The sequence below is a fragment of the Betta splendens genome, chromosome 14 (genome assembly GCF_900634795.4).
Source record: "Betta splendens chromosome 14, fBetSpl5.4, whole genome shotgun sequence".
NCBI classification, from domain to species: Eukaryota; Metazoa; Chordata; class Actinopteri; order Anabantiformes; family Osphronemidae; genus Betta; species Betta splendens.
The window spans coordinates 9,514,356-9,539,747 of record NC_040894.2 but is presented as its reverse complement, the minus strand read 5'-3'; the positions used below and the strand labels follow the sequence as shown (position 1 = coordinate 9,539,747).

Sequence of the window (25,392 nt, the reverse complement as noted above, 5' to 3'; positions counted from 1 at the left end):
AATTATAATGTATATAAAGATTAGACCAAGTCCTGCATTGATGACTTTTCTTTCATGTGACATCACTGCATCTACATGAAGTCACACACAAGTGGGTTCAGATACGTCTGAGTGGTGAGGTCAGACTTGAGCAGTTTCAAAATAAAGGCTTTCTGGCAGTAATAAAGTGTATTATTAACACTACACTGTTTATTTAGTCTGCTAATAGAGACTTATTTATTTTAGTGAACTATGCGACTTCCCTTTTTTGACCTATCGCCTCAAACCACGCAAGTCCAGTGTTCAAACCAGCTGAGACGTCTGCAGGCTCTCCCTGCACCTGCATGATCTGATTCCCTCCTACATCTCAGTCCAAAGACATGCAGTTAAGATGAATCGGTAACTCTGATTGCTCGTAGGCGTCAGTGTGCTCATAAGTGACTTTATGTCTCAGCCCAGTGGTGCTGTTTAACAGGAAGAAACACATACAGTACAGTACTCTGGGCTGAGCTGCAGGTCACTGGTCACGCAGGCTCCAGGGAAACAATCAACAAGTCGTATTTTTTATTATGGATTTGAATAAGCAACACGGTGATGCAGTGGGTAGCAATGTTGCCTCACAGCAAGAAGGGCCTGGGTTCACCGGCTTCCTCCCACAGTCCAAAAACATGTATTAGGTTCATTGGTCACTGTAGCTTGCCCGTAGGTGTGAGTGTGTGTAGTGGGCAACACACACTCACACCTACGGTCAATGGACTGGCGATCGGTCCAGGGTGTACCCCGCCTCTCGCCCATACATAGCTGGGATAGGCGCCAGTACCCCCGCGACCCTGCATGGGACTAAGCGGTAGAAAATGGATTGGTTTGAATAATAGGAAATATGAACAAGCAAATTGTCATGTAGCAGCCTAAATTGCCAGTGGCCACACCGTGTGATGCTGTAACAGTGCTTTCATATTAACAGTGCTATCTACAGTTACATAAACAGCTTTACAAAAGTGAGCAGTCCTCCACATTCTTTCTATAAAAAGACTGATCATTTCACCCCACTCGTAATCTGGCTTTATTCTCCGCTTTCCAGCAGTTTGGACTTGTGCAAATGGACAGGTTGATAAATTCCAGAGACGGAAAGGCTGAAGAGTTTTTATAGAAACAAGGAACTGGAAAAAAAAAAGACTGGAGTCAAACATGTCTCAGTTCTTGGCAGTAGCTAAGTGTGAATAGTTAATGGTTAGTGTACATAGTTTATTCAGTCACACAGCCTTGGGCTCATTATGAGGAACTGGGCCCAGGCTCAAGACCGAGGTCTATTAGTGTCTGATCATGTGACCCAAATGCTCGACAATCATACAGACACAAGCATGTGATCATTTCCAGTTTTATAAACATTTTATTATTAGGGAAAAGGAAGATGTCACATAACAGTGCATTGTTGGAACATTAAAAATAAAAGCAGCTTTTCACACAAGCACTCAGAGGGAAAAGTTCAACAGTGACAGCCTGATAGACAACACATAAATGAATCAACAAAAGGACAAACAGGTTCACTTTGGTGGGTGGATAAAGTTTAACTTTGTGTGACCTTGTTCATAGTGTCATTCATCCTAACTCATCCACTAAAGCCATGCACTGCATATGTACAGCGAGCTCTGATGTTGCGTCAGGATATTTACAAAGTAAACTAATGACAAGTAGAATGTGAAATCAAGGGCTCTAATCTAAAATAGTGCTCAAAATAAGATGAATGATGAACAAATGGTCCACTTACAAGTGAATCAGTCCTGCAATGTGCAGAAAGTGTCTATGTTCACATCAGCTAGAAAACATGTCAGTGTGAGGTTTCCCACTTGATCCCTCCCAGTAATTTCTAACATTGCAGCAGCCGTTGCTGTTTGATTTGGTGCAAGCATTTTCTAAGATATGCTGTCAGGTTCTGCCTCACACAAGCAGCAAAAACAAGGACTTCCTGCTCGAATGGTAGCTTAGCATGCATAGTTTGTTCTTGACTGGGTTTCAAGAGTTTATGCAGTCATAGTTATTTAAAACATTTGAAAAGTGATGTTTAAGGAAAAAACTAAAAAATGCATTTTGGAAATCCACAGAACAACTAAGTTTTTTTTAAAAGCCAAATGTCTTTTTTAAACGATATTACATTTACAAACTCCACAAACCAGACCAAAAAAAGGGTTTGATGATTTTGATATTGATAAAAAACAAAAATATTGTAGTACTTTCTAAACTTAGTAGAGTAGAAAGCCTTTGGATTTGCACAGCTGGTCAGGAAGCACAGCTTATCACAAACAGGACTCCATGCACGACTGTGTGGACAGACACGACTACAGCAGAGCGAAAATGGTTTTCCTCAATTTCAGTTACAGAAACTTTGCAGTGCCTTTTTAAAGCACTAGACACAACGTAGAGTGTCTTAGTCACACTAAAGCTCCCAGTGGGGAAACAGTGGTGTTTCTTATAACATTTATTAGCTGCATGTTGTCTATTTTGGTCACACCGGCCCATACGTACCAGAGCAACTGTTAACAGCATTAGGAAGGCCTTTCCTACAGTGAAATGCTGTGAAAAGGCCATTTATGTAAGTTTGCATTCGACAGCTGCCACCTAGGGCCAAAATTCTTAACTGTGGAGAGCAGCACTATTAGAAAATCTACCTTCATGTAAACAATGCAAGGACTGAGAAAGCAGATGTTTTAAATTAGGACATGTCAAAATTATTTCTTAACCGAATACAAGCTGCAGTTTTTGTAAATTTAAAGTGCAGATATGACAGCGGTGGTTAAATCAGCCCTTAGAATGAGTAATAATGGCTGGATTCTCAGTTGTGTAGTGCAGAAGTTCTGTGTGGGTGGATGCTTTTGAGCATTTTGTCAGTGGTGTCTAAGTAGATGTTGAGGACATGCACAGATCTGCAGTGTGCTTCAAAGTTTAAGCCCACAGAAAACGATTCTACAAGTTCTGGGATTGTGTTTAGCCTCAAATATTAACAAAGATAGTGCAGTTAATGCTGTGAGTGCAAACAGAGACAGCTTCACCTATAGAGACATAGCTCAGATTCAGGAATAGAAACACAGCTTTTAGTTTGTAACATTATGCTGTTTGTCAGCTGGATAAATTCTGAGAGGAATGAATACTTTTTAGTTATTCAGGCACCACCACTGGAAGGGGCACTGTCATTACTAATGGAAGATGAGACACAGTTATAAAACAATACAGTCCTAATTAACAGGCTACAGTTCCTGTAGTTTATCTCAAACTGCTTGTAAGCATGTTGTAAACTTGTTTTTATATATATTTACAAAAGCATTTATACACTGAATGGTAACAGATTAAGTCTAAGTGAATTCCTCACTGACTGGATAAAGTAAGAAGTAAAATGTAAAATGTAGTAGTTTGTATTTTATGTGTTATTTATGTTTTCCTCCATGCTAAACTATGAATGAAGTGAAAGTAGAAATAGTTGCCATCTGACCAGTAAAAGGCAGCAGTCAGGGTAAAAACATCTAACTGTTCAGGTAATTAGTAGACAAAACGTAACAAACTGCAGAAGTGATTCTTCTACAGAGGACGTATGTTAATCATCTGGTTGCCTGAACTCCTAAACAATCTTAACACAAATACAAGTGTTCCTGGAGATCAGGTAAGCCGCTGCATTGTCTTCTACTTGAGTTCATGCATAACAAGCAGTTTCTATTCTACAGATCTGTGTAACTAGCATGTGTCTGGCTGTTATTGCATCACTGTATAGCCACTGAGGGGAAAACAGGGCTTTCCTGGTCTGACAGGAGCAAACAGATTCACCTGTCAGTGGGCACGCTGTCGTCGGACAGGAGCTGCTCTCCTGCAAGAACCAAGGGAAGAAGCAGTCATCTGACAAACAAACACCAGTAAAACCAGTAAATGGATAAAAACACTAGTAGACAATTACATCAAATAGTTTGTGACATTTGGTGGCTGAATTTCCCCACCATCAGAGGTTAAGCAACCCTCAGTGGAAATGCTGAGGTGAAAATGGACACAAACTCTGAATAAATCATAAAAAATAAGGCTTTAATGTCCATTCTGTGAAACTGTAGCGTTCCCAAAATTATTACATGAAACATAAATATTGGTACTGCTTTAGTTACATCATCTTATTGCACCTTTTTCTCCTGCAGTATTTTACATCATTCAATTGGAGAATTTGTGCCAGTAACAACTGATCTCTTGATGAACCAATGTTCATATAACAGTAGATGATATAAACACGCATTAATTTGCACTTTGCTTTGCAAATTTTACAAAGACGACTTAACACTTTGATTCAAACAAAATCTAGAGCTCCATTACTTCCGAATCTTTTACACCTCCGGTTTCATGTCTGATAAAAACTGCATTCAGAACATGTTCAGCTAGAAGAGTGTGTCATGATATGTGTTTGATACCTGTGCACGGAGGGGTTTGATTGTCGTAGCGAGAGTTGTTGCTCTGCAGAGCCTCATCCTCTGTGTCACTGTCACTGCTCGTTGCTGCCACCAGGACAGATGACGGCGGATCTACTGTACAAGCAACACAGGATAAGACTGTAAAAACATTCTTTCATCAAGCATTAAAGATTAAAAATATACCCTACATGCCACGGCTAGAAGCAGCAGTGTTGTCGTGTAGGTACCAGTCATAACCGAATGTGAACCCTAGGTTGTAACAAGTGTTATTCTAATAACGTCCACTGACAGCTTTATATAACAGATGGGATTCTAAAGAAAGAAGAAAATTCAAATTAGAGCGATATCCTTCCAGTGACTCACACTTCACAGACAGTCAAACAGCTGCACTCAAAACCAGTGTGTGCTGTTTTGAAGATTATAGTATTAACCACAATTTTTTGCAGGTGTCTACTGCTGCTCTTGCTAAACAAGCACTATAGACATAGACTATAGACGCAGCAGCGAGTGAACTGACCCTCTATTGACTGTGCAGAGGCTCCATCCAACAAGGCCTGATGGGAGTTCCCTGGGCCTTCAGATTCACAGTCCAGCATGGCTGCCCTGGGGTGGGAAGAAATGGCAAACACATAAGACAAGCAAATTTGTTGTGGCTACATTCGTCCTGTGTCAGACGAGTCTCTAAGTCGCACCCTAGGGTCCTACTGCCACAGTTCTTGCTAGCAGACATGTAGCTTGATCCTCCCAAGGAGAAGACATCATCCCTGGGCCCCGAGGCACCATACTGCTTGGAGGCTGAGGCCTGCTCCAGTGATGAGTTAACAAGAGAGAGGAGGGGACCCTGTAAGCCTTCCTTCAGCCCTCCTGCAGCAAAGACACAAGCAAGGTGATAATATAGAAATACATGGTTAAGCTGGAAACCACAAAATAAACCCAACAACATCATTATCATCATTAATTTACACGTTTGTTAATATAGTAACATTTGTTAAAACTGACCCTCTGCACCTCCTAGTCCATCTTTAGGATGCAAACTGAGCTCTGTGGCTGCATCTGCTCCTCTTAGATCTTTCTCCATCTCTTCTGGACTCCTCCTCTTGACAACCATGTCCATGACAGGGGACAGAGACTTCCGCGCTGTGCACACATACAAGAAAACATTCCAAACACAAGCATTCAAGTCTGCACAAAGTCTGTTAAAATTATTAAAACAGCTGTTTTCTGAATGCACGTTAGGGTTATTCTGCAGCTGGAGCTACAGTAAATGTGTGGATGTCTGGATGCTGACGGCTCTCACTGGTAAACTAAAGTTTATTACATAAAGTTCTGCCTAACTAATAAAGTTTGGCGCGTCAGTGTCTGAGGTGACTGTTAAGAAGTCAGCCCACACAAACCTCTATTTTTAAATATCTACTCTTTTCAGTTACTGCTTTGGTTCTGCTGCCTTTGCAGACGACCTTCTTTCATCAGCACACACTGCTAGACCTTGTATGTGTTCAGCATTATCTGGAATTCAATACATGTATTTATACATTTCCTTTTTCAAAAAGGAATAACAGTCTCTCACCAGGGCGGCAGGATCTAGAGCGAGATGCAGCTGCTCTGCCCAGCAGGTCCAGCTCACTGGGCTTACGACAAGAATCCGAATCAGCATGGTGAGAGGGTATCTCCTCCACACTGAAGGTCCCTGACGGGCCTGGTCGGGGCTCCGCAGATCCCCGGGCCTCCAGCACCTGACTCTTTACGTCAGACATTTTGCTGCGGACCTCAGCCATCTGAGCCTTGAGGCGGATCAGGACACCTGAGTCTGGAGCTGACCGTCGAACTACCTGAGGCCGCCGCTCTCGTTCTTTCCTGGAGTGGGAATGTGCTGAAGAACAAGAACAATGAGAGCATAGTTTTATGTGGATCAGCAACTACAAAAGGCAGCAAAACACAAAAAGTGAGACAATACCACCAGTGAGAAATAAATCAAAATGTAGGAGTGATGTATACTCAATAGTAGCTGCTGTAGAACTGTGATCCTACAGAGACACTTTGTTTTGGATGCTGTCCTGTGTCTGAGTAGTAGTATCGATTCTCAATTTAGCTCAAACTACTTGTTGTTTGCAAGTTGGCAGCTGTGTTTACACACCTTGGCTATGCAGAATAGATACAGGTGGCCGAGGCTGGAGGCCCCACAGAGACTCCACGCTGCTCCGCTCCTTCAGATCCAACAGCTGGATTAAAATAACAGGGTCAATCTCCAGGAGGCTGTTACTGCCTGGCCCAACAGCACCACCAGCAGCTCCGCTACTATTTGTAGCACGGGCTGCACCAGCACTGCGATGTATGGAACGTGCACTGGAACTAGGACCACCTGCAGATTGGGTAGATGACAACAATGCATATTTTACTACATTGACTATATATTTGTTTCATGAAAACAATAAAGAAACTCTAAATGTTAAAAATAAAGCAATGTACCAAGCAACATTTTATGGACTTTGACCCTTACTGAGCAGATATGCGCGCACACACACGCACACACACAAGTGTTTCTGTAACAGTACACTGCAAGGGGTCCAGTGCACCAACAATGACTCATCCTCTTTATGCCTATGAACACCAACACACCCTGAAGCGGTACAACTACATGTGCTTTGATGATGGACCTCAAACAACACCAGTATATTTGAGCCAGCAAATGCTCAAATAGCAAATCTGACTTTATTCACCTTAACTGAAGGCAGAACAAGCTGCAGATTCAGGTGTCCTTATTTTACTTGTTTAGTCTGACTTTATAAGCTAGGAAAAATATTTAAGTCATAATTTCCTCTGATCGATACATTCTGTTGAGAGCACTTTGAGATACAAAATATTAATAATGAACAGTACATAAACATCAATACATATAGCAGCACTAGATCACCAAAAAAATCTATATGGAACAAATCATGAAAAGATATTAGATACCTATGGCTCCAGGCAAGTCATCAGGAAGCTCTCCTTCATCCGTTTCCAGGTTTCCAATGAAATCCACATCATTCTCTCCTGACCTGTACAAATAAAGACGAGGGCATTGTGATGTACAGTATTCAGCAGCTTTTCGAACAAGAACTTCACTCCATTTGTTACGCACATTGTCTCCTCATCAATATCGTTCTCTTCAGTGTTGCTAGTGGCTGTTGAGCTCCCTGAAGTGCTGCTGCCATCCAGTGGGTTCACCTCCTCCTCCGTCAGACAATCCACCTCCAGGTCTCCGTCTGATAACTCCTGGAAAGAGCAGTGATAATAGGACCACGACAGGCTAATTAGTTTGTGGTAATGATACATGCCAACGACATTCCAACCAGTTTGACAAATAAACCATGCATCAGTCAGCACAACATATCCATATATATTTGTCTTACATTAGAGTCATCATGTTGTGTCCTTTCTTCTTCTTCGCCTTTTTTAATGCTGTTCAAAGACGTCTGGATGTCATCATCACTCTTTACAGAGCGAGGCTCTCTTTCTGAGGATGTGGTTGCTGTAGAAAGCCTCAGGTCCGGGGGTGAAGAGCTACGTGAGGTCTGACGCCTAAACAGCTCAATAGCCAGTCTCTGGAATAATAATACATACAATAGTAACATTTAGTGTGTGTTTTACAAATGACAAGTGACTTATACACTATATGCGCACACAAGCACCTCTTTGAGGTTGTTGATCTGCTGTATGTAGCCACTTTGGGCTGATTCCAGCTGGCTGATGTACCAGTACTGATCTCTGCACTTCTGGAAGAACGTGGGTGACCGAACCTGGTAGCTGAGTAGACATGAAAACCACAAACATTACCCCACTGTACAACAGCAGACCTGCTGTGCTGCCGGCATGTGTGTGGGCTTACCGAAGGACCAGCGTGTCTGTCTGCATGTTCAGATAGCCCTCGCTGGCCAGAAGGTCCAGTCTAAAGAAGCGGTTGTAACCCCAGCATTCACCAACCTCAAAGTCTGAGGCAAACTCCCGAATAATGTTCTTCGTCGGGTCACTTGAGGCCTGATGGACCATTTCTACACGATACTCATACCTATACAGAAGCATGATAACTTCAATATGCAGGAAAATATACAGTGATGATGCAGGAACAAAATAGCAATGATATGATTACACAGACAGTAATGACTTTCTTTTTCATATAAATGTTTTCAAAGCATGCAAATACAAAGTTTTAAATGTGATTTGAGCTCTGTCTATATAGAAACACTTTGAAAAATGAATTAAAAGGTAAAAAGTGAACAGCAAACACGTGATGATTCACTGAAAGAGGCGGTAAAGAAATAATAAAATGATAAATAATTCATACTTTGATGTTTCAGGAAGCCCAGCAGACAGTTCCAAAAACACAGACAAATAGTTTCCACGGACCACACCATTACCATCCTGAGAAAACACATAACGGGTGTTTTAAAGGAATTGCGCAACTCTTTTATACATCTATGAACAAACTAGTAAGAGAATTGATAGAACACAATAGATAATTTGTATCAAAATACACCTATAAGTGTATTTTGATACAAATTGTCTATTGTGTACACCATTCTGACCACTGAAAAGTAAGTGAATTACACAGCCTTTTCAAATAGCAGTATCCATATATTTAACAGACAGGTGTAAAAAAGATATTGATCTTCACATTTACTGCTCATCTGTTAGTGCTTGTACTTCATAATGTCAACCCATTTTTTTATGGGAAGGGAACAAGAAATGATTTTGAACTCACAGGGTAGACTTTGAGCCTCCAGCAGAGCCCAGATATCTGCAGAGGAGGGCTGTACACTGGATCAGCCCTCTGTCTCAGTGTGCTACAAACACAAAAACACAAATCCTGCATTCAGCCAAGCAGCTGCAACAACATTAGACTACTGTCAAAGTTGCTATTTGTGAAGTTTGGCTTATACACATATAACCTTGATGTGTAACTGGGGGCTTCCCTATTTAGCAAGTCTCAACCTTTATTGAAATTGAAAATACCTTTAAAATAGGTTTACACTGACTAGAGACACGGTTACACCGTTTCTTAAACTAATCAGATCAAGTAGTGCTGTTTAACAAGTATTAGTCATAAAAAGATGATGCCAGCGGAAGTCAAAAAACCTTATTGTCTCTATCATCTGCTATAGCTAAATGCAAATGAGCATTTACCTGAAGTTAACAAGAACAAAAGTGCTGGAGTCATACGCAGGAACCAGCTCACTGCAAGGACATAGAGGAAAGATGATCACACACAAACTAACTAAAAGGTGAACTTTGTAGTGATAGTCAGATCTTATTAGATATTTCTTACAGCTGACAAGTGTACCTGGTGAAGTCTGGAGGGACAGGTGTAGTGACAAAGGACTGCATGGGTTTACGATGGACCTGCTGGAACATGAGCAGGATCTCTGGGCTCTTTGAGATGAGCTCACTCTTACTGCAGGAGTGAAGCTGTTGAACAAACAGACTCAAAGTATCAGAATCGTGTGGCTATTGTTAATATATCAGAATGGCACACCACTTCATCAAAAACATGGCAGCACAAAACTCTCTTGTTATATTGCACAACAAGATAACAACACAGTAGAATGACCAACCTGATGCTCCACTTCCTGCAGAAGAGACTCCAGCAGCTCTGTCTCCTGCGTCAAGGACGTCTTCTGGCCTGGTAAGGAGGAACAGATTTCTATTTTCAGTGTACTTATGCTGAAGGTCAACCCTGATGGAGGCTGGTGAGCTTGAGTGGGTGGGTGTGCAGGATGTGTATATTGGAGCTGAGTGCGTGCATTCACTGAGTCCAGATTAATATTTTATATGGACATTACATTTATACAGGCTTAAAAGGGGCCAATAACTGTTTTCAGAGGAGAGTCTGAAAATTTTTGGCTAAGGTCTCAACCTTAAACACATCTTTACCAGTAAGAATGTCTTCCACAAAAAAGGGCTTTTTGTCATTCACTCTTTGTATAGATGTCTTTTAAAAGAACATTCCTTCAGTCAGACGTTACGTTAATGGGGTCGATGTTTGTACAACATCTGGCAAATGCAATGAATTTTAATAAATACGGTGATAGTAAAGTTTAATTAATGACACAGTGCGAACAAGGTTGTTCATCCAGTGCTTTTGCTATAATGAAAACTGCAAATGATTTCTTCTCTTTCCTATACAGATATGAGACAGTACTCAGTGTGAGTGCCAAATTAATAACGAGATGAGACAAACAAGGCGCGCATTCAATCTCATTCTCTGTATTTGACCTTGTGCTGTTGCAGCTCTAACGTTACTTTGCCAATGTCCTGAAACATTGATGATAAAACCTGATAAAAAGAAGCAAGACCACTTTTACTGAATTGATTGGATACAGCTTCTAGTACATCAGTTATTTTCCACTTAACTTTTATTCAGTCAAATCTACCTTTGAAGTAAGTGAATCTTTTATAAAAAATACCATCAAGGTCACCAGTGACAAAATAAATGTTTAATATAACCATTACTGTACACATGTTTGTGTGTTGCTAATTGAATCACCACAGCTGCAAATTGTCAGTGTGTGTCCTGGGGTCCTACCCATGAGTGTGATGAGCTTGTTCTTGAGCTGGTTGTCCAGCCGAGCAATCATCATTTCCACCGCGTTTCTGATCTCTCTCACCCTCTCGTCTTTTGCTCCTCTGACAGCTTCTACGTTCCTCTCCTAACAGTCACAAACACACAAAGTGATTAACAATTGTTGAACCTTTTTATTATACTCACTGTTGAGTTAGCATGTCACTGCCATCTAGTGGATGTCTACAGAATTACAAACTGTTATAGAATGAGGTACACTGTAAACACAGGCGGCAAGCGTGCCAAAGGGCTGCACTACAGGAATGCTTAAGAGGGTAAAAAATAGAAAGGTTTCATCCTCGGAGCAGTCCTTACCACTTCCTGCACCAGGCTGATAAGCTCCATAAGGCGGCGACGGAGCTTGGCAACCTCCTCCTTCACCTTGGTCACATGCTGCTCGTAGATCTCCACTAGAGGCTTGAAAGTGTGGCCTCCATGCTTGATAAAACAAAAACACCCATTACACTCCTTTTTGACCATAAAATGGCTATTTTGGACAATCATTTAAGGCAAGTCAGATTAAGTCAGAACATTAATTGTTATAGAATATAAATGTGTAAAGTTACCATGCCTCCCCACAAGGCACACTGGTGACAGATGCATTTCTTACAAGTCCAACAGAAAACACTCAGCTTTTCATGGTGGTTCTCACATCTGCAGGGAAATAGACAAATGGAATGGAATGGAATAATTTAAAGAAATAGATATTAGATAACAGGAGACAGTGAGGACATAAGGTAATAAGAGGTGCGTACTTGTCTTTGTCATTGTCCTCATGCTTGGTGAGGCTGCAGAGCTGTAGTGTGTCCAGCTGCTGAGTGACCTCCTCTGCCCAGCGACAGTTGACCAGCTCCCTTAGTTGGAGAGGAGCCCTGTATATTGGAGAATATTCACACATTTTCTGCATACAACTTAAAAGATACAACATAACATCAAGTGTTAGCGGGGGCTTACCGACAATGTGGACACTGAGCTCTCTGCTCTGTCAACCATCGCTGCCAAACAAGAGATTTTAATTTAATATTTTAACCAAAATGCTTCTGACAAACCTTTACCACAGTATGACATTTTATTTCCACCTTTACCTAATTCTACTCTCAAAAAAGTTTATATTAGTTGTGAAAAAGGGCATTTACGTATGTATGTAAGTATGTATAAACAACAACAAATAAATTGAGTGCCTCAAACTCAAACTTACTCGTATGCAGCTGAAGCAGCACAGTTTTGAGCAGTGTGGGCAAAGACGAGCATCCCTCAGTTTCTCCATACAAATAAAGCAGCGAAATACCTCTGCAATACTCTGCGCAGGAAACAAAACATTACTGACTTAATACAGTTGCAGAAATCACCACAACATGAAACATGAACATGACTAGCGTTACCCTGCTGAGGATGTGTTGGTGTAATAATAATTAATCTTATTAGTAACACTTGGAACAATAAAGACATGTGGATATATAATTAATGATTTGGCATTTGTAATACATACCTCAACGCTTTGTTCATCCATTTCAGCCAGTTTGATCTCAGGGATAAGCCACAGAAGTCGTACCCAGTAATCTAAATGAAAAATAACATTAATTGCTTTTAACTGTGCATTGACCTTGAGCATCATCATAAATCATGTGTTTTACAATTTCCTAAAGTATTAGTAACATGTTTGGATACAGAAAAAAAAACTATGAAACTAGAAAACTTTGCTATTAACAATATTTGAAAACCATAATATGAAGGAATAGGTGTTAAAATACTCAAACAACGATGACGGTAAAATTAAGTAAATAGAATGAGTTGGAGAAAGGTTGCAACATTTCTATGGCACTTAAAGAAAAACGCAAATGTACACAAAAGCCAGAAAGAACAGTTTCGCTTGGAAAGCGGTGTTGTCATCATCGCTAGCTTATAACCAGTGCAAGCTGAGATAAAAGGCCCGGCGTCAGCACTGACAGCGACTCTGACCGCAGGCAGTCATGACAGTTGTTGTATTTGCTGGGATGCTTATCATAAATGACAATGGCATTTGGAAATAATGAAATGAGAGGCTAGCAAGCACGCTGCCACGAGCAGGACCCTCTAGCTCATTTACCTTCCAGAGCCTCGGCTTCGTCTGTCACACCTGATAACCACACGGCTGGATGCTACATCATATAGCGTAATGGACAAACTTGCGTTTTCGCCGCTGGTTTAACTATATAAAGAGACGAAAAAAACAGATCGGTTCAACTGCGTCCACAACGAATTGACACTGTGGTCAACGCAGCAAGAAAAGGGCAGCATTTGCCCTAAATTTAAGGTGTAACGGTAGAGCTTCCTCTGAGACTGTTTGTCCCCTAGCAATCACCAATCAAATGGCTCCATTTCTTCTTCTGTGGATATTAATGTTCCAGCGCAGCTTAGGTAGCAACACTGCCACCGTCTGGATGAGGGTATTTGTCGAAGTGAAAAACATTATTCTTAATTTTGCTATTTTGTTATCTTAAAACTCCAACATGCATTTTGTGATATTTTAGGATTGTTGACAATACACCAGTTCATTTCTCAAAAAATGTAGAATGAATTCTAAAGCACTAAATTATATAAGCCTACGTCCATGGTGTATAATTTTTCTAAAACATCATCAGAGAAGTATTTTAGCATTGGAAAGCACGTAAAAGCATATAATGTACCCAAAATATAATTATCACTAAAATGTAATAACGTATTTTTTTTATTCATTTTTAAAAATAAACAGATGCACTGTGTATGGTTCCAGTTTTTATATTTAGAGTTTACATTATTATAAGGTTTCTCTCATTTACTCTCATTTAATGAGAGTGAAGCAGCCATGTCTTAACATCCATTATGATAATGACTTCAGTAATAAAATATCATCAAAGGCGACCATTTTCATTTGGAAGAATTATCACCTTTCTGACAGTTTCAACTCAACCACTGAAAAATTATATTGTAAAAAAATAGATTTCATACCAGTAACAGAATGAATTGCATTGGACAGATATGATTACCTGTGTCAGGTGTGTTTCACCAATCAGAGGTAAAGGCTCAGGAGGAGACCCCTGCATACGGACTGAGTGTGGTCTCTGGTGAGACAGAATCCGTGCCTATATTCTTGTGATTTTATTCTAAGGTTAATTCTGATGCTTGAAAAGGATGGCTGGGGCATTGAGATGGATGCAGTCTGCAACATTACCACTAGATGTCCTTGAATTGTACACCATGCACGTTGAAAGCTGCTGCTGGCGTGGCCCAAGACCCCTAAGACCGAGGGGCCTCGGAGCAGAAGCCCTGTCTGCATTCCCACACACAAGTAAATGAAAAGTAATACAGACACAGAGAAAAATAACTAAAATGAAAAAAACACACAGAACAGCAGAACAATAAAGTGACCCAGTTGACTGGAGCCGGCAGTTTAGACCAAAAACATGATATAAAGGCTAGGTCTGTGATTGGGCAATGGCTCAGAATCCCAAAAACATGGTTGCATCTAAACGAGATGGAAAATTGGTAATCCAATCGATTTAATCGAATCAATATCACCCTAAATTATAAATTTGGCTTAAGAGTCAATGATATCATGATATAGTTTATCCAACGTCAATACAAGGCATACATTTATCCTGTTTATACATTTATCCTGTAGTCTCGTTACCATGGTGTCACTGCTCAACAGGAAAACACTGTCCAGGGAACCACAAAGAGGAAACTTCACAATATGAGTTTTAAATACACATTTGAATATGTTTTCGCACAGGACAACTATGGATATTGACCCTGTGTCTTCCACTGAAAGGGCTTCAGGACGTTATCTCTTCATGGCTGGTGAAGGAATGAATTAAAGCAAGTTAAACATTTTACGCCTATAATAAGACACACTTGGACAAATGTGAACCTTTGAATATTTGCCTGGAAAAAAAAAATGAAATATGAATTTTACAAATATATGTGAATCATTATGTGTCATTTTTTTGTGTTTTAAGCTGTTTATCCTAAATACAGAGTCATCTCTACTTCTCAGCAAAAAACTCAGCAAAAGCAAGTGTGAAGAACAACAGAGGCTTGAATATCACAACAGACGCTGAGCTTTATCAGGTGGCAGGACTATTAGAAACATCATCTTGTTATCTTCAGAGGGCCGTCTGTAGGACACACGCTGTCAATTTGCAGTAACCCCATTGTTGTTTTATGCAAACAGTCTGAAGCTGGATAGGACACAGAGAGACATATGCAAATCAGGCAGTGCAGGGTGTACTGCAGAGGTGAACGTTTCTTCACTTAGGAAAATGCCAATGGGCAGCCGTCAATTTTCAAAAACTTTTTATCCCACAGCACTACTTTCCGTTGAGTAATCTAGGATACAGAAGACACAGCAGCACAAGCTATTTACCTGAGGTGAGTCACTCCTCCAACACTGGCTGCTCAGTGTCTCTTTTAAACCTGCACTATTTAATGTTGCACTCCTGACCACAGTTTAGATGTTTCTGTGAATAGAGCTCACCGTGCTTTGTGGCAATGTGTGCGCCGTGCTTATGAATATTATAACTAGGGCTCACACAGGAGTGTGTGGAGTTTGTGTGGTGGTGTGGAGGGGAGGGCCCATTAGAATAAACTCAAGATCATTTTCCTGGGTGGCCTGAGTGTTTCATTGTCCTGGTAAAGTTACAATCCTGTAGGAAAATCAGCTATATTTATCATTACAGATATTAAGATGAGCGCAGACGCGGTGGAGCAGTCGGAGACTCAGGCTGAACAGACAGGTAAGGAAATTTCACCTACCTCTTGGCGCACGTAAACACGGTTGAATCATCTGAGCACACAGAGCAGTTCAGTAGAAAATTGCGCCGTGTTTATTCTCTGTCACTGCCGGTGATAGAGTTCAACAGAAAGAATTGTCTCCGCGTCTGGAAGGTGAACAGTTCTGCAGTTGTTGGGGTTTGGTTTCTTGCTAAATGGTCATATTTTATTACCTCGGTAGAAATATTACAATGATGTAATAATTATCTTAAGGCTGTGTCTTAAGTTTTTAACTTAACTCAAATATTTTTTCTATATCATAGTGAACTTTTAGTTTTTTTTTAATTTTAGGTTCATACTGACTTTTTGGCTCCTGCTTTCATCCCTGTTGCTGCAGCGTTAAACATTTCACAGCAGCTTCATCTAACATCACACATGCTTTAAATTACAAAAGTATCCCTCATACTTGTCCGTCCCTGTGATATTTTTGCTTTCTTTTTTATGTTTGGATTGAGTGTGTTTGTGTGCACGGTGGAAACAAGAAGCTGATCCCAGCATGTGGATTATTACATTTCTCAGTGATCACTTGGTTTAAAGTGTGAATTAGGTGAGATAGGTTATGTTTAGGATTGGGGTAAGTCCCCGGGAAATGACTTCCTGTAAAGTCCTCGTAAGTGATCAAACCAAATGTGTGAGCGCGTTTCGCGAACTGGCAGTTGGTTGAGGTACCAGGATGCACCTGAGGCTGTTTGCTGAGAAATGCTACCTGGGGGCTGAGGACGGCAACCGGCCATGAAACAAAACCAGGAACCAGCAACACAAAATGTGGAACTTTTATTTAGACAATAGCTGTGAGAGAAGTAAACAGCTTTGTTTCATGGAAGTGCTCTGTATTTAGTCTGTATTTTTGTCCATATGTGACCACTATGCGTTTGTGACTGGATGTGCTGGTGCTTCTGTTTTTTTTCACTGGTCATGTTGTTGTTCATCTTAAAGAGAAAGTTTTTTTTGGTTTAACTAAATAACATGGATGTTTGTACCTTCATTTATACAAGCAGTTATATAGATGTTTTTGCCTCACTTCACATCACACCTGTCTTCCTCTGAAGAAATAGTCCCTAAATAAAAACCTACAACGACATGCACGTATAATTGTACAATTTAACTGTTGTCATTGATGCTTCGTGTGTGAGCAGACATCTGGAGGCTCATTATTCACTGAACTGAAACTTTACCTCTTCAGTTACTGAGGTGATACCGGTTAGAAGCAGCAGAGTTGGATCAGCTGCTGTTTAGGTGGTTCTGCACCTGTGCACTTCATGTGAACGTGTTTCCCTTGAAATTATGCAGATGAAGTTCAGGGATAGTAACAGTAACATGTTGTGTGCATTGATGTCAGCAATATCTGGTATTTTAGTTTGACAATGCGTTGTTCGGGGGTTTTCAGGGGTTCCCTGATACATTATTTCTAACCACTGAGCTCCAGTGTCTTAATGCTAATCACTGACACACCAATGCACTGTGACACACACAGAGTGTAATGGTAGAATCCCACACACTAATACATCAAACACTTAATAATCAAATCTAAAAATACTCTGCAATGGGTAACCTACATCACTCCTGTTGGACCAACACCTGGCTGAGGCTTATAAAATAAAACTATATACTGTATATTGGGGCTCAGTTTTAAAAAATCTGGCTTCACTAGGAACTACAGAGAAGGGAAGTCAAAACATGTTGGAATGAACTAACTCATTGTTAGCTCATAATTCATTATGATGAATTATTTTTACTTTACTGAATGTGAGGGTTAACATCTGGTGTGCTGCAACTGACGTTTGTGTCTAGTAACACACAGAGCTCTAATACAGGCTTCCTGTGCTCCGAGCTGATTTGCATGTCGTGATCATTTCCATACTGGAAGTTTTACTGCGGAGCTGGTTGTGCTGGGGGGCAGTAGCTTAACTGAGTGAGGGCTAGTGTGCGTGTGTGTGTGTGTGTGTGTGTGTGTGTGTGTGTGTGTGTGTGTGTGTGTGTGTGTGTGTGTGTGTGTGTGTGTGTGTGTGTGTGTGTGAGGGGAATGGGGGGTGGGGGTTAAAGGCCTATTTGCATTGTGTGTCTCCAGCAGCTTACAGATCACTGCCAATCGCTCTCAAGCGCACACACACACGCACACATACGAACGCAGACACACACACACACGCTCAGCCCCAGAAGTCCAATTTGACATTCAAATAATGTGCCATTCGCTATAACACACCTTTGGACTCACCTACCAGCTTTCCGTCAGCTGTAGGATTCAGGAGGGAAAGTGCACTTGTTGAATATATACAGTATTGTACCCGTCCAAAGTGTGTGTTTATGTACACACAGCTTTGTGTGTAAACAGTCAGGAGTCCTGGAGGAAGTGTCCAGATTGCCTAAGTAAAAGTACTAATCCCCCTGGAAAACACGACTACATTAAAATGCCACTTCAGACGTCAGTGTCATCACTGATGCTTCTCTTCTGCTTGTGGGCATTCACATCATTCAGTATTTACAAGCAACTTATTACCGTTTGCGTTTTAACTCTGATAGTTAAGTAATTTAATCTCAGAAGTTGTTAAATTGTCAACACCACCAGCATTTGATAGGTTATATGAGGGTCGACTGGGGCGATAATGATTCAGATGATAAACAAAGCATCTTCTTGAACAGATAGGTTCAGCTGTCAGCAAGAAAAAGCAAAAAAACGGCACATAATCAATAGTTAAAACTGTTCAACTAATAATGATCTTTTATTGCACTTATAATTAGTAGTTTAATGCATAAAGGCTATAAAAAAGTACCATAGCTACTTCTAAAATGTAGTGATACTTAGAATTAAATTTTTATCTTGCGTTATAGAATTTATTGTTCTAACCTGAACCTTCTCTCTTTCAACCTATAGAGCAAAACGGAATCGACTTCAGCCGACAAGTGAGTATCTGATTACTTCATGACACCTGCTGCTTGTTGAATGAGGTTTGTTGCAGTCATCGCACTTAGATTTCCACCATGAGATGCAAGAAGGTTTGCGTCGAGACACAAAACACTTGACTGACAGTCACAAGCAAACGTCCCTTAAACTGAACTGGTCGGTGTTTCTTCACAAAACAATATCTGAGGCCTTTGTTTGACGGCGCTAAGTTGGAATTTAAATAGCCCAGAACCACGTGAATGTCTCTGATCCTGCCTTTACCCAAGACGCACTGTTTTAATGGCTCTAAGACGACGACTGACACCCTGAGGATTAACGACCTGCTCTATAATCGCTTTAAAAAACTCAAACTCAAATAGTTTGAAGCTATTTTGATACTTCTTCAAACATTCATTTTGGCAGAGGAGGCATCTATTTTTTGTGTTGTTTTTGTTCCCATGCTTTCAGGAAGTGCCGTGGCCTAAAGGGTTTGGGGGGGGGGGGGTGTATTTGCATACTGACTTACCCAAGAGGAGGGAGAAGGTGTGTGAGTCTTTGTCTAATGCTCAGTGACCAAACTGGTCCTGGAGGCAGTGCGTGTGTCACGAGTCTGTCTCTGCTCAGCTCATCCTCAGAAAAACAGACATGTAGCGATCAGTGTTTTCCATCTTATCTCTGTGAGGTTTATGTGAAGTTATTGTTGTTTGTGCTGTCGACGCCTTAGATAAAAACAGAAGCCCTCAGCGAGTCCCCGCATTCAGCCTCCGCACTGAAGACATGCCACCTGGCGCAGAGCTCCCCGGGGCCCGGAGGTCAGCTGAGCGGGGTGGGTTGTAACACGTCGTCGCGCAGCGCATGAGTCCGGGCTCCCGAGGCCCGGAACCCGAACGACCACTCGTCGGCTGCTGTGCCGCGTGAGAGTGTCTTTCTTCATCCTGGCCTTGCTGTGTCTCGCTCCAGGAGCTCACCTCCCTGCACACCATGCAGCAGCTGGTTCTGATGCCGCCGTCCCACCTGTCGTCTCCGTCCCCCTTCCTGCTGTCCCAGAGCCCAACCAGCCACCAAGGTGGAGTCTCGAGCTGTGTGATGCATTTCACTGATTTAAAACTATGTTCAAGAGTCCTTGAACCTAAAAAAACTAGAATCAGAGGTGTTATTTATGTGAATAGAATGAATCCAAAACAAATCATCTTCATTTAAATGCTAACATCATCCACTATTGTATTTTGCTTAATGAAAATGTTGAATAGATGGCTCAAACACAGTGCAAGTTGGAAAAAGTGTTTGTTCCCTTGGGCTAATGATAAAAGGTGGAGTTTACAAACCTGATGCAAGGTTCTTGTTTGCCTTCCACAAACAACATCTGCTGGACTGAACAGCTCGTGGAAACATCACAGACAGCTCAGTTAAAATCATTAGGAAGTGGGAGCAAAGATTAGTGCACATGTACTCAAGTAGTAAGTAGTAGTAAATATTGAATGTACTTAAGTATTATTACACTAAAACCGAGCATATTTACTGATTATACACTGATTGTCAGACATTAGAAGACCTGAGATTGTTGTGACAGACAAAACAATGAATCTAAACTTTTTGGTTAATCTGTCCATTAACAGTAATGGAAACATAAAAACGCGATCCGAACCCTGCTGGTTGTCTTTGCAGCCCTCCTGCAGCAGAACCTGCTGTCGCTTCCCAGCCAGAGTCAGACCGGTCTCCTCCAGCACCAGCCCGGCCTGGCGCTGACTCCGCAGGTGAAGCCAAGCAGCTCAATAACACACCAAAACTGTCACGCCATCGATTCTCCACTCTGAAGCTGAATCGCATTTGCCCCCATGCAGGCAATGAGCCGCTCGGGTCTGACAGGACCGCCTATGGAGAACCACATGGACATGTCCCACCTACAGATGCCCAAACACATGACGGTGCCGTCACAGGAGGAACCCAGTGACCTGGAGGAGCTGGAGCAGTTCGCTAAAGCCTTCAAGCAGCGGCGCATCAAACTGGGCTTTACTCAGGTAAAAGCATTCACAAATAAGTCGCTTTGGATTCGATGCTGAGTGTTCTAGCTCCTAGCGTTATCTAGAGCGCCGTGTGCGTGTTCCATTGCAGGGGGACGTGGGCCTCGCAATGGGGAAACTGTACGGGAACGACTTCAGCCAGACGACCATCTCTCGCTTCGAGGCTCTGAACCTCAGCTTCAAAAACATGTGCAAGCTCAAACCTCTGCTGGAGAAATGGCTCAGTGATGCAGGTACAACTGAGCGACCTCCATTTTTATTTTAGTCTCGTTCCTTAACAAATATTGAATGTAATAATGTTGATATTGACATCATCATCATCATCATCATGAGTGAGTCGAGGCCTGCAGCTGTGCTGTTTGGTTCAGTGGTGCTGATGAACGCCCGTGTTGTGTTTACTTGGCGTCAGAGAACTCTCCGTCTGACTCGATGAGCAACCCGACCTCACTGCCACCGCTGATGGAGGGCTACGGGCGCAAAAGGAAAAAGAGGACGAGCATCGAGACAAACATCAAGCTGACTCTGGAGAAGCGCTTCCTCGATGTGAGTTCAAACCTGAATGAACATTTAATGAGATTTTTACTTTTAACAAAGTGCTTCTTGTTCTAGATTTTTTTATAGAAAACTAATTAGAAAAACACAGAGCTACTGCTGAGACTTCATTTTTATTAGATTTAATTTGGGAACCTTTATGTTTTCAGAACCCAAAGCCCAACTCTGAGGAGATCACCCTGATCTCAGAGCAGCTCTCTATGGAAAAAGAGGTGGTTCGAGTTTGGTTCTGTAACCGGCGTCAGAAGGAGAAGAGGATCTACTGCCCGGTGGCAAGTTTACCTGTCAAATCACACAGCTACAACTCCAGAGTGGTTAGCTGTCTTCCTCTTATTAATTTGTTTTAAATATGCTAATGTTCCGTACAGCACGGTTCTACTGTGGCCTAAAGAGGAACACTGCTTTAGAAGCTGAAGCTCAAACAGGCCAGGTTTTAGACCTGCTGTGAATCAGCTTGTGTTTGACAGAGGCGTTGAATGTCTGAAGTGATGGGAAGTCAAAATGTACAATCCTCGGTCCAAAAAGTAATCACATGTGGCCAAGCCAGATGTGCTAGAGCATCCATGTATCGTGAAGGCAGTGATAAAACCTATGAATTTTAGGTTACAGTCATAGTTTGAGGTGCTGATGTGAATTAACTGTCATCTCACCCCTCTTCGCTCTGTTTCAGGCCTCTGCATCCAGGTCCTACAGTCCTCTGGCTTCAGGCGGAGGCAAGTTCTGATGATGTTGTGGGATTGGCATATTTCTGTTTGTACTGGTGGCAATATGAGTCTGTTTTAGCATTTTGCATTAGATAGTGGGAAACATTTGACTTTGAAAATACGGTTTTATTATTTGAGGTTAACTGCAAACAATACAAAGGTCTTGTGGTGTGTGACCAATACGATCTTTATCTGATTTCTTCCAGTTTCATCAAATTCCTCCCCGAACAGCGTGAGCCGTGAAGCTTCTCCCAACGGCCTGTCTTCAGCCTCTGTGTCCTTAGCATCTCAGGTCAACCCAGCCTCCTACACCACACCGGGGTGAGATGGAGTCAACTGCACCCACTGGACACTGTCTTGCTCCATTAAAACCACCTTCCTTATCTGATTTGGTCTTGTTGCTGCTGATAGATTTAAATCAATGTGGGTCCATAGAACTTTATTGTTAATTAAATAGTTATCCTCTGTTCCTCTTTCAGGTGGTACCGCACATGGAATCCTGCTGCATACCATCACTGAGAAACATGAACTGTGTCACATGAAGGGTTTTATATTTAATTTTTTATTTTTATTATTTTTTTTAGAAGGATGTACACTAAAGACATGACAGAGTATCACAATGTTCCTGTTATGAGCTGGGGTGCAGCTACAGGCGAAATTCAGACGGACCCATAAGAGAAAGAAGCCCAGGACTGCAACACACCAGTGCCGTCGCCCCTCAGACTCACGTGCAGACTCGTAGCAGACTCGAGCTGCGGGATTTGGCTTCATGTGCTCTTTATCCTGCTTAGATCAGCTACAAAGATGAAGAATACACTAATAAAAACACTGGTAGGAATTCTAATGTTGAAGCCTCCATGATATTAGGGGGGATTTATATGTCAAGACTCTAATGTTGTATTTAAATGATGAAGGATCCGAGTCCAGATTCACTCCCATTGTGTGCCCAGCTGTTATTTATGCCATCATCATGGTTGGCTGCAATGTTCTGTTACGCTTTCATGTTCATGTTGTACTTGTGTGTATACTTAGTGATGTGATGCTGATGATACTGCTAGTCTGTCTAAAGAAAATACATTTCATACTGTTCATGGCTACACCAGCAGTCAAACAGCCAGCTTTAGTTTCATTTACCTTTTTGAATTATTACAACTTCTTTTAATGCTACAGTTCTAACACTAGACAAAGTGAGCGTTCAGTTGTCGCTTGTGGTGACATTCCAACAAAACAGAAATGTCATAAGAAAAACACAGGTTGAAAAAAAACATTGAAAAGATTTAAATTTAAAAACCAAAAGAAGGATAATTATAATTCATATAATAAAAATGTAGGATTTTGTTGAAATTGACCCAGAAACTTGTTTGTACATAATAAAAATAATAATAATGTTCCCATAAGTTTTGTTTTATGCCATTATTGTTCATTCCTCATATTAATATTGTTGTGTCCCAAAATCTCAGCAATTAATCTGGATTCTAATGTGGCATTTACCAAAGGAAATGACGCAACTATAAACCAAAGCCTGAAACACTCTTCTTGTTTTGATCTCTGTGACGAATCAAATTGTTTTTTTGACTTAGAGTAAACTGTCTTTATCTGCGACATTATGCTTCGTTAAACATTTAGAAACGTGTCCATTATTTCATTTGTTTATTCTTGTGAGCAGGGTCACGCGCTGGGACATTACATTTGGAAACCTGTCCTGGGCACGTTTGCACCTTTACGCACAAAATGAACTGAGTAGATCTGCAAAAATTGAAGACTGGAGCTGAGACCAGTTGTGTCACTGTGAATGGAAACTCAGACTCGGTCTGGTTGGTTGATGGCTGAACTTTATCAATAAGATTCTTTTCCAGCCAAATGACTATAAGCTGCTGATTCCACCTAAATCACTATGTTAGACTAAGCTTAGACCTTTGTTCCTTGGGGGACACGTTGCCCTCTGACGATCCGACCTGGAGCGTTGCCACGAGCTGTGGTTTGTTCCTATGCTGGCTGCCCTCCTGTGTGGTAGAAACACTTATAAAACTGTCTGTCGGACCTCAAGTGTTGTTTGGTTTCTGAGGACTTATTTTGTTTCTGTTTTTAAGGTTCATTGTACATTTATTTTTATTTTAGAGAAATGCTTTGCAGTGGTTCAAAACTGTAAGTAACTTGTCTTTAGCAAATAAAAATCACCACTATCATGATGATGTCACTGAATGTTTGGTACAGTAGGTACGTTTTAAAGTAAAAACTAAAGTTTGTATTGGCGTAGCTTAAAACGATTGAGGGGATTCACCTCTACCTCCAGAGATGGTTGTTTACTTGTATATAACCTCATACGCAGATGATTTATTTCCTGGGTTTGGCTCTGCTGCAGAAAACCTCAAAGTTCTGTGTTATTCAAAAATGACTGTATTTTTCCTGTAAATGTACCATGAAAAGAGATGAGAAGCTTAATTGATTCTTAGTTTAAAATTCACACCAAATTAAACTTGTTCTTTCTGAAAATGCATCTGGTTCTCATATTAAATGCAGTTATAATTTGCCTTTTTTTTTTGTTCACTGAAAGTAAACACCTTTTGGGTCTTGAAGACATTTCATCCTTAGACGACAGACATGTCCCTCAGCAGAACAGGACCTAGAGCACCCTCCACTGTGCATAGATGCCCATCTAAGAATCAACGAACCAATGACGCCACCGGGTTCATACCTGCTGCTCCAGCCTGATTAGATGACACTTGTGAGGTGGAAGGTGAAGCACACAGCACAAAAAACCACCTGCCTTATTCAGGTTCAAGCACATAATCATGTTTGATAATTTAGATGGGTTACTTGTTCAGCATTTTAAGCGAGACTTGAAAACTTCTATTAAAATAGATATTTAGATAAATAGATATAAATGAATGTCAGTTTGAATTTCATTTATATTTGTACAGCACATATAGGTATTATTCTAATAATGTGTAAATATTTTATAGCAATAATAGAATTTAAAGGTCATGTAAAAGAAATCATGTAACAAGTCACATAAAATGTAAAATATTTTTGTATGTAGTGATGTAGAAGTAAGTTGCATTCTTTCTCACGTGAAAACGGAAGGTTCAATTAAGCTGAACTGGATATAAACAGTGCAGAACAATCTTTGGTCCTTTAAGAGTGTGAACATGTCACATTTGCAGAATTTATGTGATGGTTTTCTGTCAGGCGTAAGTGTCAGTTAAGTAAGTAAATACTCCTTAAGGCTTTGTTCAGACAGAAGACAGCTGTTAATGAGCGATGACGACGGCTCACGCAACAAAAGTATGTCCAACGTATTAACACGTACGTTTGACTGTCCTCTACTGGAGAAACCCAAATCTGGTGACAACAGGCTAGATTATTACTAAATGATAATAATAGTGGCAAATGTGTGAATGTTATAATAAAAAAGACAGAAAAACACCAA

The 25,392-nt window shown here is 41.0% G+C and overlaps 2 protein-coding genes across 7 annotated transcripts; one reads left to right on the top strand and one right to left on the bottom strand.

Moving 5' to 3' along the window:
- Positions 1 to 1,349: 1,349 nt before the first annotated feature.
- Positions 1,350 to 13,360, bottom strand: trim37 (tripartite motif containing 37). 5 transcript variants are annotated; one of them, XM_029173988.2, is made up of 25 exons: positions 13,100 to 13,360; positions 12,503 to 12,573; positions 12,212 to 12,313; positions 11,968 to 12,008; positions 11,769 to 11,885; positions 11,580 to 11,667; positions 11,329 to 11,451; positions 10,978 to 11,101; positions 10,007 to 10,074; positions 9,721 to 9,860; positions 9,579 to 9,629; positions 9,157 to 9,238; positions 8,740 to 8,816; positions 8,284 to 8,463; positions 8,087 to 8,201; positions 7,808 to 7,999; positions 7,537 to 7,670; positions 7,371 to 7,453; positions 6,550 to 6,774; positions 5,983 to 6,285; positions 5,415 to 5,552; positions 5,108 to 5,279; positions 4,933 to 5,018; positions 4,416 to 4,529; positions 1,350 to 3,832 (listed from the first exon to the last, which is right to left on the bottom strand). In XM_029173988.2, the coding sequence occupies exons 2-25, from the start codon at positions 12,521 to 12,523 to the stop codon at positions 3,789 to 3,791; spliced, it is 2,820 nt and encodes a 939-aa protein (XP_029029821.1). In that variant the 5' UTR covers positions 12,524 to 12,573; positions 13,100 to 13,360; the 3' UTR covers positions 1,350 to 3,788. The 5 variants fall into 5 exon arrangements, 4 of the variants coding, with proteins under 4 accessions (XP_029029821.1, XP_029029822.1, XP_029029823.1 ...); XM_029173989.2 differs by having other exon boundaries at positions 4,416 to 4,526; XM_029173990.2 differs by having other exon boundaries at positions 9,736 to 9,860.
- A 1,695-nt stretch (positions 13,361 to 15,055) lies between these two features.
- pou2f3 (POU class 2 homeobox 3) lies at positions 15,056 to 24,845 on the top strand. 2 transcript variants are annotated; one of them, XM_029174513.3, is made up of 13 exons: positions 15,056 to 15,402; positions 15,711 to 15,767; positions 18,677 to 18,705; positions 19,410 to 19,511; positions 19,646 to 19,751; positions 20,351 to 20,439; positions 20,527 to 20,703; positions 20,798 to 20,939; positions 21,116 to 21,249; positions 21,408 to 21,572; positions 21,929 to 21,971; positions 22,169 to 22,283; positions 22,442 to 24,845. In XM_029174513.3, the coding sequence occupies exons 2-13, from the start codon at positions 15,719 to 15,721 to the stop codon at positions 22,479 to 22,481; spliced, it is 1,191 nt and encodes a 396-aa protein (XP_029030346.1). In that variant the 5' UTR covers positions 15,056 to 15,402; positions 15,711 to 15,718; the 3' UTR covers positions 22,482 to 24,845. The 2 variants fall into 2 exon arrangements, with proteins under 2 accessions (XP_029030346.1, XP_029030347.1); XM_029174514.3 differs by having other exon boundaries at positions 15,064 to 15,402; positions 21,408 to 21,530; positions 22,442 to 24,844.
- The last annotated feature ends 547 nt before the right edge of the window (positions 24,846 to 25,392 follow it).

Bases quoted from the DNA above. Each gene is read 5' to 3' on its own strand.
- trim37 (XM_029173988.2), bottom strand. From the start codon at position 12,523: ATGGATGAACAAAGCGTTGAG. The intron at 9,239-9,578 runs GTAAATGCTCAT...TTGTGTTTGTAG, and splicing joins TTTGTTCTTGTTAACTTCAG to CACACTGAGACAGAGGGCTG. The intron at 8,202-8,283 runs GTAAGCCCACAC...ATGTCTACTCAG, and splicing joins ACAGACACGCTGGTCCTTCG to CTACCAGGTTCGGTCACCCA.
- pou2f3 (XM_029174513.3), top strand. From the start codon at position 15,719: ATGAGCGCAGACGCGGTGGAGCAGTCGGAGACTCAGGCTGAACAGACA. The intron at 20,704-20,797 runs GTAAAAGCATTC...GTTCCATTGCAG, and splicing joins TCAAACTGGGCTTTACTCAG to GGGGACGTGGGCCTCGCAAT. The intron at 21,573-21,928 runs GTTAGCTGTCTT...GCTCTGTTTCAG, and splicing joins ACAGCTACAACTCCAGAGTG to GCCTCTGCATCCAGGTCCTA.